This window comes from Diorhabda carinulata, chromosome 12 (genome assembly GCF_026250575.1).
Source record: "Diorhabda carinulata isolate Delta chromosome 12, icDioCari1.1, whole genome shotgun sequence".
NCBI classification, from domain to species: domain Eukaryota; kingdom Metazoa; phylum Arthropoda; class Insecta; order Coleoptera; family Chrysomelidae; genus Diorhabda; species Diorhabda carinulata.
The window spans coordinates 12,571,528-12,584,588 of record NC_079471.1 but is presented as its reverse complement, the minus strand read 5'-3'; the positions used below and the strand labels follow the sequence as shown (position 1 = coordinate 12,584,588).

Below are 13,061 nucleotides of genomic sequence, written 5' to 3'. Positions count from 1 at the left end.
ATTATCTATCGTATTTCACAGTGTTAAAATGAAAAAAAATAGAACTAATCGGTTGCAATGTTATTAATGTATAATTTAACGTGGGAAATAATGGTCCGATACAAAAATTCATTAAATAAAAGTTACCAGAAATTAAAATTTGTGACCAAAATGTATGTTATAATTTTCGAGAATTTTTTATTTTTTCTTCGTAATTTCAAAATTCATATTTATAATTAATAATTACAACTGTTCGTTCATGAAAAAAAATGTATTTTGTCATTCTGGTTTTTTTGTTGCTTGTAATATGAAAATTCTCACAGTAATTTTTTTTGAAAATTAAAATTTTGACGACTTTCATTCAAAAATTTATTTCATTTATGCATAATGTCACCATAATATTAAATATTTGACATCTTCATTTATATTCATTTTAAAAGTCTTCGAAATTTAAGATTTCTAATTATTGAATAACAATAAAATGATAGTGCTAATTATGGGTCAAACATTTTCAGAGCGGGTCCATCAACCAACCTTGAGCCTCACTCGGATGATTGTGATGATCCATCAGATGCAGATGAACAGGTCATCCAATCAGATTTGCTGCTAAGGGAGTGTTTCATTTGCAAAAAATCGCGAAAACGCCGTCATGGCCGCGATGTGCCATTAGCAGTAAATAAATTACGGACAATTGAATTATTAAAAAGTGCAGCTACAGAACACAATGACATTGAGATGTTGGAGAAAATCAGTTCTTTTGCGGATACTTCTGCAATTCCTTATCATAAATGCTGTAAAGATCTTTATTTGCGAGACATTAATAAAAAAGAAGAAAGTGATTTTATAAAGAAACGCAAGGCTTCGAATACAGCTTATGAATTGCTGTGTGAAATGATAGAAGAATTGGTTGTTGAAAAAAATGAATGCCTTTTTTTTGATCACGTAAAAAAAGAATACCACAAACTATTAGTTGAACAATACAAGTTGTTATCGGATTCTATTAGCAGCAGTTCATTTTCCGATCGCCACTTAGAAAGTAAGATCATGGGTACTTTTTCGAAAACGATCAAAATTATTTATGCTGAAAAAAAGAAGTTTCTTGCTCCGATTTCAGCTGATATTGTGGCATATAGTGATTTATTTAGAAGCATGGCAATGAAGGAGACAATTCGTTCGGTTGCAGCACAACTCCGAGAGGAAATTAAAAATTGTACGACAACAAAATTGCCTGATGATTGTACTGCTGAAGATTTAATTAAAGGTGAATTAGATTATGTGCCAGAACTTTTAACCTGCTTCTTGGAAACATTTGTTATTGGCGATGTTTCGCATCTATCGAGGGAAAAACGTAAAATAAGGAAAACAAATAACGATCTAGCAATTTTTTCTATTGGACAAGATATGATCTACGCTGCTTCAAACCATAAAATCAAAACTTCCAAACATATAAGTTTAGGTTTAGCAGTCAAAAGCTTGTGTAATAGCAAAAAAATAATCAACTTGTTATCTAAATATGGGCACTGTTGTTCGTATACTACTTTGGAAGAATTAGAGACCGAATTAACTTTTTCTACGGCTAACAGTACCTTCGTGTGCCCTGAAGATATCTTACGTCGTCCGGACTTAAATACGGCAGTTGCCTTCGATAACTTTGATCGCTTCGTCGAAACACTAAATGGAAAAGATACTCTTCACGATACAGTGGGGATAATTTTTCAAAACGTTGCTCCAAATGCAGATACAATGCCTTCAATATCTTCAGCTGCCAATGAAGTTGAAAATCTAGCTTCTAATCAAACTGTATGCAGCAATACATCAGAATCTACGCTTCTAACACCGAGAAACCGGAAACGCCGAGCCTTTGAAGAAATAACTTTTGAGATGCGCCCATTTACAAAAATATTAAAAATAGCAACTTGGAATGAGCTTGACATTTCCGCGCTCAACAAAGATCCTGCAAATTTAATTACAGCTAAACAATTAGATATTATGTGGATGTTGTCGCATAAGCTCAATGTATATGGTACTCCAATGTGGGTTGGGTATAATAGTAAAATTTACATTGATAATTCACCTGTCCAAAAAATTTCGTATATGACTCCCATAAACGAGTCTCCCACTAATCATTCAACAGTTTTGAAAACTTTAGAATTGTGCCAAGAAGTTGCAAAGGAATGTAACGCTCCATACATTCAGGTTACATATGATTTAGCTATAGCTCGCACGAGTTATTGCATACAATCTCAAGAATCTCCAAAATTTGATAACATTTTTATTCACATGGGGGCTTTCCACATCGAAATGGCTTTTTTCAAAGCAGTTGGCACTTTTATTGAAGAATGCGGACTCACTAATATAATGACGGAATCAGATCTAATTGCTGAAGGATCAGTTTCAGGTTTTATTACTGGGAAAAATTATAATAGATGTAAAAGATTACATTCTATTATGGCGTTATCATTGCAGCAATTTCACTTTCAGTCTTTTTTGGAAAACACGAATTTGACTATCGAAGATTGTGTAATTGAATATCTCACTGATTTCTCGCAGCTTCAAGATAGCTCGCCTCAAATACAGCATCCAGATACACAAAATCTACTCCAATTATATGATCAATATACAGCAGAAACTTTACGAGGCAAGCACGGTAAAACGGCACAATTTTATGCTATGTACATTGATTTTATAAATCTTTACCATTTATTTATCAGAAGTATAAGAGTTGGAGATTTAGATGCATACATTTATGTTCTTGGAAAAATCGTCTGTTTGTTTTTCTACTTCAATCAACAAAATTACAGCCGGTGGCTAGTGTTTTATTTAAATCAACTTCAACACATTAGCAATACACATCCAGGTCTTCGAGAGGAAATTGCTAAAGGCTCGTTTGGTATTAGGAGAACCCAAAAACCCTTTTCGCGGATCCCAGTTGACCTAACCTTAGAGCAAACAATTAATGGTGAAGCAGCACGTCGGCTCACGGGAATCGTGAACCTGACGAGCTCTATTTCTGCCAGACAACGTTGGGCACGAAATCATGGAGCTCGAACTCGAATTATTTCACACGTTTTAAATCGTGCAGGGATGAGTAACAATAGTGAAGACGTCGCCGCAGACTTACATCCAGATAGACTCAAGGAGCATCAAAAGCAAATTAAAGCTTTCATGCATAGCATTGAGCAGATCACCAATCCCTTCACTTCCTCCATAGACAAAGATAATCTATATAATATTTCTACAGGACAGGCTACTAGCCAAGAAGTTGCTAATTGCTTGCTAAGCACTGTTTCATCTGGGATGTCTCTCCGCGATCAGTTTATAACGGAATGTAATATGAATCCGGATAGATTTCACAAATCTCTGAAGAAAAATCCAATACTTACTTTTGCAAGTGTAAAGAAGAAAAAGGTTATGAAGATTGGAGAAAAAGTTCATGAGGTCACACTTCAGCGGGATTTATTCGGTAGATTATTAGGTCTATCTCTGGTTGCAAACTTAGATCTTGGAAAAGTATTGTGTTTTCCAATAACACCAGTCCCGTTATCACTATGCCATATAGATGGTTCTTTTAATAAAACTGCAAAATCAGTACTGGTTCAAGAACTAGAAATGAGAATTGAAGAAATGGAACAACCACCACCCCAGGTAGACTGTGGAATCGTAGATGGCTTCTTCTTCTTAAATACTTTTAAACAAATGCCGCGCAATTTCGGTGATTTATCAAAGAAAATTTTGCAAACTCTTGTAAAAACTCCAGCAGATAGTATAGCCATTATATTTGATCGTTACTTCACACCTTCGATAAAAGATTGTGAACATGCTCTTCGACGCAATATAGATGACAAAGATTTTCATATTGCCGGTCCTCAACAAAGCAGAACCTCTGACTTCTCCAAAGATTTAAAAAATATAAAGTTTAAAGAAGCATTAGTGAAATTTCTTATCGAACATTGGGCTAAACAGGAGATGAAATCAATTATTGGTAATAAGAAAATATTTCTAATTCATGATTTATGTTACGTGTACTCTGTTATCGATAACGAATTATCGCGAATTATTGATCATGAACTGTCATGTCCCGATCATGAAGAAGCGGATACAAAAGCTGTATTTTTTGCTTGTCAAATGGAAGAAGAGTCTACTGTCACCATCAGAACCTCTGATACAGATATCGTGGTTATTATGTTAGCCAACATGGAACATATGAAATCGTCTGTAAAAGTCTGGATTGATCTCGGAGTAGGGAATGCACGCCGATATATCGACATTTCTGCTCTTTTTACGAAATTGGGCCCACTTGTATCAAAAGCACTACCAGCTCTGCATGCTCTAACGGGATGTGATTACAACCCAGCTTTGTACAGGCGAGGTAAAAAAAGGCCTCTACAGATTCTAATGGGATCTGTAAATATACAAGAAGTATTTGCAAACTTGGGCTCTGAAGCATATAATATTGAGGCATTATCTTCCACCGTGGAATCGTTCATCTGCCATTTGTACGGGTTTAAAAAACTAGCTGACGTTAATATTGCTAGGATTGAAATATTTAATAAAACGTACAAAGTAAATGATACGTCTCAACCCTTTTCACTGAATGTGCGTAATTACGATGCTTGTAATTTGCCACCATGTCGATCGGAGCTGCAACAACATTTATTGCGAACGAAATATATTGCTTGTTTGTGGAGGAACGCTCACAATCGTATTCCTACGGAAATGTCACCACTAGAATACGGATGGAGAAATGTGGATGGAAAATTGGAGCCAACTTGGTTCCTAGGAAACCAACTTCCTGAAGCGTACGAAGACATCGTCATAACACCTGACATTTTAGGAGATACTTTAGATTCAGGTACGTTTTTTTTTCCATATTATACTATCATAACATAAATATAACATTATAATGTATCATAACCATTCTTAGTTACAGAATCACGAGATGACGAGGACGTCCAGGAAGTTGAAGTGGAAACAAACTTCAAAGATGAGTCTAGTGGAGATGAAGACTAAAATATGTATTTTAAATTTTAATGATCTGTAATTTATTATAAATTGTAATGATCTATATTTAATTTTTTATTAATAAATTATCCAATTTCTGTACGTAAATGCGGAGATATTATTTCTAAATTTCCTTCAAAATGGTCAGACTAGCGATATCCCTCTATATAATTGTCAGATTATTATTCAGGAGAACTATGACATCAACTTGACCCTCCTGCATAAAAATCTGACGCGCTGGAGTATCTCAAGATCACCTTTTTTTTTACATATATAAAAATATATTATGAGTTTGTGTCATGTCCAAATCGTCAGATATTTTAATAGGACACTTTTTAAGCTTTAGTTGACATACACTTTGAATGTCTGACACGCTCGAATAACTTTTTTTTTTTTTTCCAACTGCTCGTTACGGCCAGCCCCCTTGAATTAATCGTCAGATTAATATCTAATAGTTACCAGAAATATAATGCGCGTACATACTGTAAATGACTGACGCGCTCGAGTTTTTCTAAAAATCGATTTTTTTTTTACTAATCAGACGGGTTCCCCTCAACACACCCCACCATATGGAGGGTTCATACTTGGTAGAGGTACATTAAAGGATGCAAGGATTCTCCCTATATAATTTTCTGACACGCTCGAGTCACTTCAAAAATCCCCGCTTGGGCTCCCCTACTATTACTAAGAGTGCTAATGATAATACAATTTCCAAGTATTATTATGGAAAAACTGATAAAAAATTATCAAAAGAAGTAAAATAAATCATGTTTAAGTTGTAAATTCAATACAATCATTTTGTACTTTTATTTATATGTTTTCAATAAACATAATTTCTGTGAAAAAAGAAAAATAATACCCTTTTTGCCTACATTTTTAAATGCGGCTCGCGAAACATTTCAAATTTTGAAAAATGGCTTGGCAACCCCTGTCCTATAGCTTTATCCATAAAATTGTAAAAATTTTCTAGTCTCAATGAGGCTTATATTTGTCTTAATACACTCGAAGACTAGCTGCTAGTACATGTAAACCTATGTTTCCTATGTTATATTGGGACATTTGGTAAACACACAACTATCATTACATTTTGTAGATTTAAATTTTTTGATCATTTATTGCGTTAATTTTCATAAAATATTTATTTCGATTATAGTAGGCAGGGGCATATTGATACGTATCAATATGCCCCAATATTTTTTTGAATGTATGGGAATGTAAGACATTTTTATTTTCTTTATAGAAAAATCGTTCGAACATTTAAACGCAAAACGAAGAGAACTTCAATCGATGAAATTTCTGCGATATTTGACGTGTTAACAGGAAAATTATCAATAAGAAAAACGGCTGCAGATCTAGTTAAAGTGAGAAGAATCACATCAACTATTAAATTTTTTGTTGATGCGTTTAGTAACGGTGATTCTTCCACATATGTTCATTTTGAAATTTGATTGTTCAAGAATACTTTAGAATGTATTTAGGGAGGAATATGTTGGAACAACCCATAAACTATTGTTTCTGTAATTTTCTAGCTAAGCCATCTTCAACTATTCTTCATCAAGATGCCTTTTTATTTCTGCTATTTGGAATTCAACAGACAACTATAATAGTGACGAAACTATTATCGAAAATATAAAATTATGAGATACTTTTTATATAAGATTTAATTTATATGCGGAGAATCATATTAACTTTTGAATTTTAGTTGATACGTTTAATAACAATCATTCTCCCGCACGAGTTAATTTCAGTTTTTTCAAGGAAGTGTGTTGGGAAAATTATTTTGGAGGCAGGAGCTTTGCCGGTATTACGTAAGCACTATAGGAGGTGAGGGGGTCTTTGTTTTGATATTTCGGATGACATGGGGGTAGGGGAGTCTAGATGATGATTACGTCATCGGTATTTATTTACTTTTTTGCCCGAATAGCAACCCTCACATTGCCTATGCTTGAAAACGGAATGTATTTTCGGAGATTCCCGCAAATAATGCATACGTGTAAGTAATCGCTTCAAAACCGATAGGAATTACCGCGCGCTATTCACTTGTCTAGCAAAGCAAGTTAACATTTGTGTCACCGTTGATTCCATTTTCCAAAGTTTAACATTTAAATAAGATATCGTTTCAAATAGACAAATCCAAGTTATATACCAAAAATTGTTTGAAAGTTTTAAAAAATCTCTTAAAATTACGAAAGTACAAAATGTACAAAAGTTTTAAACGAAGTGTGGCGAAATTATAAATTACAAGCAAAGTTCGATAAAAAACTAGATATTAGTGTATCTAATCCAATCTACTACATTTTATTCCAAGGTGGGTGACGAAATCATTTTAGGTACCTATGAGTGGTATAAATATTAGACGACTGCAGAAAAAACATAAATTATTCAGCAAGCTTCAAATATTAAAAAACAGGAAGAGGATAAAATAAAACTCTGTAATTAATCACATCAACAGCAATGCAAAAATAATGATAATGCAGATAAACAGAGAGCAAAACCTCCTCAGGAAGCTATGAAAAATAAGATTACTCTACTCGAAAAAAATCTGAGCGCTTTGTATTCTGCTAGAGATACTATACCAAGCCGTGCTGAAGTTTATAAACAGATCATTGAGTTGCGAATACATTTTTATTTGAGATTGCAACAGATGATAGAAGACGAACGGAATCTATTCGCAGCGAAAAAACTCTTGATGAACTCACAGAAAAATTACGTAAAATAGAATTTGACATTAGTCGCAGTAGGACAGACCGTTTAATTCCCAGAAAATCTAATTCTGTAGAGGGACGAAGGCATGTATCGACAGTCCCTGTTAAGCTCATTCGGGCACAAACTGATCACCACCAGAGCTACTTAGCACCTCTCCTAATGCACATGGAATATAGATTCAAATTGCCTGACTAAGATTGGGAAATTGCTGAGCGTCATAAATTAATACCATCTGTTTATGCTGATATCAAAATCACTTCCAATATGCTAGGACAACTGCAAGCCGTTGGATATTCTGGACCAATATACATATACAAGTGGAAAGCTTAGTTTATCTACTGTTCCTGATTTTCCAGACATTACATGATATTTAGAACATGTGCGTGAAAGCCAATACTTGCTTCAAATTGTAAACAAAATTCTGACGTCCATGTAGTGGCCTATTCAGATTACTAGACAACAGATTTCTTCCACCACCTGTAAAAGAAAAACAAACAGTTGATGACTTGGTTTTGGATGAAGGAGGGCAATTTCTTGATCTTCCAGTCAATTTAACTCTACGCTTAAGTGCTTCACTCAATATTTCCTGCGAATGCCATACAATTATTTTTTTCCGACGGTCAAATTGAGGCTATAAAGTCGAACACGCAAAACGTGTGGTCTTTATCATGCTTCCGTCAAGTCAAATCATCACATCGAGAAGATCCATAAAAAAGGAAACATGCACACTGAGAGAAAAGTTAGACCTGTAAGAGTCGCAGCTCGTCTTGCTAATGAACTGATGTATATTATTCAAAATTTAGAGGACCATGATGTTGAATGGCTCGATGAGAACGACGTAGACATTCCAAAATCGGATGAAAGTGAGCAGACTCACAACACTGATCAGCAACCCAATATCATCGAAAACTTAGAATTTTGGATTCGGGTTTCATGGGCTGAAGACTTTTAATTTGAATGTATTATGTGTATCAAAAATTTTAAATAATTTTGTTATATTCGTAAGATTACAATATTTTAGTCCCTAAGCCTCGATGACACTGGGCTAGTTTACAAGCTGCTAGTCGGTGAGTTTAAGCCAGCGAGTGAGCGAGTAAGCGAGTGTCGATGACACGAAAATCTTTCTACTCGCTCAGTAGAGTAGCCAGCGAGTTGAAACCACGTGTTGTTTTGTGTGACTGTGTGGCGTGCTGTCTGCATTTTTCGTTTAAATTTTAAGCTGAAAAATGAAGTGTAACACTCGTGATATAATAGAGTTTCTCAACATCTACGAGCAGTACCCAATTTTATGGAATATAAAAAACAACACACTGTAACACAAAAGTAAAGGATGAAAGTTTCAAAAATCCCTTAGTTAAACTTAACGAAAAACAATTGACTGAGGGTATGGATGTGAAGCAATTAAAAGCAAAAATAAAATCAATTGAAGACGTATACATACAGGCAAGAAATAAATTAAATTAAAAAATCCAAGAAAAGTAAATGTGGTACTGAGGAAGTATACACGCCAACGTTGGTATTGTTCAATGTACGAAATTTTTGGGAGAGGTTGTGGTCACACGAAGGAGCAAATCAAACCACGTGAGTATTTTAGCTATTATATTAAAAAAATATATATTAGACCGTTATTCCAGCTTTCTCCCACTGCCACGTCAAGAGAATTTCATCTGTAAAATGGGTAACATATACTCTTCTGATCTCCTCAGCAGATCGACTGTGATGATTTCCACGTAAATGATTAATACGCTGCATATTAATAGCATTTTCCCTCCAAAGTCCAGGTGTGATATTTCCGGTATTCAAGTCTCTCCATCTACTGCTTGTTCTGGCATGTAGTTACCAGAATCAGTCTTTCTTAGCCAGTTGTGAAGACAAAAAGCAGCCCAAATGACTTTATCTATTGTTTTCCAGCGCCAAATCAATCGGTCTCGAAAATATTCTGAATCGCCATACTATTTTCTACGTCTGGCACGGGAAAGACGATAATTAAATATTTTTTCGGCAGCACTAAGACCTATTTTACTGAACGGTTTCATGAGATTTCTCCTCAAAGAGAAAGCATTATCTCCAATAATAAGACCATATTCAGGCAAGCCAAGAGTCTTATTTTTCATTGCAATGTTCAACGTACTATCTCTAAATATTGCACTATCGCTTGCTCGTCCATTTGCACCTACGTCTATGTAAATAAAACAGTAATCAGCATCAACCATAGCAAATAATATTATACTGTAGGTTTTTTTGTAATTGAAATAGACTGAACACGGCGGCCTCTTGACGATAACGTGTTTTCCGTCGTTTGCACCAAAACATCTAGGAAAATTCCAACGCTGAAAAAATTTATTTTCGATTTCTTTCCATTCATCAGCTTGTTTTGGGACTTGAGAACAAATAGAAGTTAAATTTTAATGTTTTTTCTAGGAACAGTCACAAAGTAGGTCAGACACAGCACAAGATGAAGACAATAAAAGTGTCGATTCTGAAAACGACAACGATGTCTTCTCAGAAGAAGTCGCCTGAAAAAATGGGGGCACCCTCGACGCCAAAGAATAGGTCTAAAAAATTACCAGCATTCGAAACACCTACTGAAATATCGCAAGCTATTAAAAAATTGGATGAAATTGCCAAGGAGTCATCAGATGAGAAGTTAGTTTGGTAATATTGTAATTTTAATAAATCTGCTCACGTAATATTTAAACCGTCCCCCACTCAGTTGTCTGGGGTATTTATTTTCATATTCGCCGATACTAAAGAGTTTTACTATTCAAACTTCTACTGCTGTTATTATTTGGAGACTACTTTCAAACAAGAATTGTTACAAATAGCAGTTATAAGAGTCAAGATGCAAAAACTGCAGATTCAAATAAAGCCATCAATTTGTCAAGTTTGAAATTCAAAGTTGATGAGTAGAGAAATAAGATCATTTTAAATGGAGATTTTTAAAATTTCTTCAAAAAATGAATATTGAAATAATTGGTTTGATATCAGTTTTGTGTTTCTGTACAGTTTTATTTTAATTATGAAAACATTTTTTATCCAGCTGGTTTAATTTATTTTTTTCCAAATATCAAAACTTCTTGCGCTATCATACCGCTCTTAGTTGAGACCCCAGAAACCTAATAAAAAAGTTTCGTGCGCGCACGTTATGAGGTTTTTCAGATGAGTTTTCAGGCACTTTCGATCACTTCTTACGAGGGTTTTCCGGCCTGCAAAATTTCTTGTGCTATTACACCGCTCTTATTTTAGGCTTAAACCGCACGTTACAAAAGGTTTCACGCGCGCCCGTTATGAGGTTTTTCAGCCAACTTTTTCGTTTGGGAAAACCGGCTGGCATTTTCATATCCGACCTGTGATGACCTTAAGAAGTGGCGTTTGGTGATGTACTAAGTTGGGGCCGCCAGTTTATAAGCTGAAATGACGCGCACCTTATCGACCCTGTTTTTTGTAGCCAGCTCTGGGACTAATATATCTCGATTGAAATACGATCATCATACCTTATAATGTACAAGCAAACAAGCAGAAAGCGAAACTTATTATTCTCGCTGAACAATGTGAGTGGAAATAGTGGGTGTTCATATAGTCTTATATGAAATTTGAAAAAGGCAATGTTCTAGAAGATGTACAACTGCTAAAGCAAATTTATCATACCTAAAATTTCTGGTAGCCACTAGGGTTAATGTAACAGTATAAACTATCAAAAATTTTGTGCTCGGGCTAGAAGTTCTGAGTTATCCAGATAAAATAAAATTGGTTGATTAAAGTGGTACCTTTAACACCAAAACTGGACCATGAAAAGTTCACAACATTTCCTTTTGCAGTTAAAACCAAAGTCAGTTCTATATCATATGGCTAATCAATTTAGATTTTTCAAGTTATTGCAAGACACACTAGTCAACAGGTTGCCATATTTATTCCAACATATAATATTATGATCACTCCTATGTTTCCAATTCAACCAAACTTAATTTGTAGGAGATATGTTAATTTGTTATAACGACCAATGGTTGAGTCTTAGAAATGTTTAATTGGGAATAATTTCCAATTTATCATGAAAATCTAAATCCCATTGAAAAATAAAGCATACTTCAGCAGAATGTGAAAAAATCTTTTTAAAATAAATATCAGATGTCAACTATAAATCAAAATCGACAATTCCAAATAAACTTCTTAACAAATATACACTTTTGAATACAAGTTTTATGATCTTGGCTGAATTTGATTAGTACTAGCATTCAAATATTAGGTATAGATAGGATTATTTTTTTCAATAGGATGTTTTCATTTGGTGAAAAAAAAATATATTTCATTTACCACTGCTTGATCATATGATTTGGATGTAGGATAGAACACCTCCTTATCCGTACAGAATTATTCAAAGAATGCATTTCCTCTAAGGACAGGCAATAATGGAAATGTTAACTGGCCACTTTATAGTCCGGATTTGAGCCCTATTGAACTCTTCTTTTAAATATCTGACTTCCAATGATGCGTATAATAGTTGTTACTGAATGAGAAAAAATTTTCAAGGTAGAGCACGTTTCATATAAAAAGTATAATTAAATAAATATTATGCAATGTATAAAATAGATATTTATGCAACACGCGAGTAAAGTAGCCTTTTTTCGACAAATGTGACAATCACATGAGGCGAAGAAAGGCCTTTACACACGAATCGCACACAATATTTTTTCTTCTGGCGAACATTTCATCAACATACAGAAGTTTGATGATAATTTTTATTATTAAATACTAATATTAATGATGCACCTTATGTAAGTATTACATTTGTCAACTTTTCTCTTCGCCATGCATAAATGCCACCTAAAAATAATTATAGCCATGTAATGGAATGAACTTGGAACCTCACACATGTGAGCCTCGTACTCTAACCACTACGCTACCTTAATAATTATTTTCTTTACGCCCTACTGCTCAAAATATGTTTATTTTGTATTTTCTTTTACTCACTCAAAAGTATGTTAAAAGTACGTACTTTACGCACGGTAGTAGAAAGAATATATTATTTTATCCACAACTATTAATTAATATATCTGTTAAATATGCGGTTTTTATCAAGTAATGCGATGCATTACCATATAGAATTGAATAATATGTCAGTTCGATGGAATAATATTACTCAATCGTTGCGTCAAATTTGACAATTTGCTTGTCATTGTATTGTAGATATACTGTCAGTCGGTTTGTGAGTTATTTGGTGTAAACATTCTTATCTCTGGTATCATTAGAAAAATGTCTAATAGTGAATCAGATTTAGAAGATATGTTTTGTATACCGCCAGACATTTTAAAATTAGCACCTAGCGCTACAGAAAATCTCCTACCTAACAAGTCAAAAGATAAATATGATACGGTATA

At 34.2% G+C, this 13,061-nt stretch overlaps 2 protein-coding genes across 3 annotated transcripts in view; one reads left to right on the top strand and one right to left on the bottom strand.

Moving 5' to 3' along the window:
• The window catches only part of LOC130899835 (uncharacterized), a 75,034-nt gene that overhangs the window by 38,513 nt on the left and 23,460 nt on the right, over nt 1-13,061 (bottom strand). The window lies entirely within an intron of this gene.
• LOC130899837 (uncharacterized) lies at nt 4,332-5,110 on the top strand. Of its 2 annotated transcripts, none has more exons than XM_057809991.1 (2): nt 4,332-4,831; nt 4,910-5,110. In XM_057809991.1, exons 1-2 carry the CDS (start codon nt 4,375-4,377, stop codon nt 4,987-4,989), a joined length of 537 nt encoding a protein of 178 aa, XP_057665974.1. In that variant the 5' UTR covers nt 4,332-4,374; the 3' UTR covers nt 4,990-5,110. The 2 variants fall into 2 exon arrangements, with proteins under 2 accessions (XP_057665974.1, XP_057665973.1); XM_057809990.1 differs by having other exon boundaries at nt 4,904-5,110.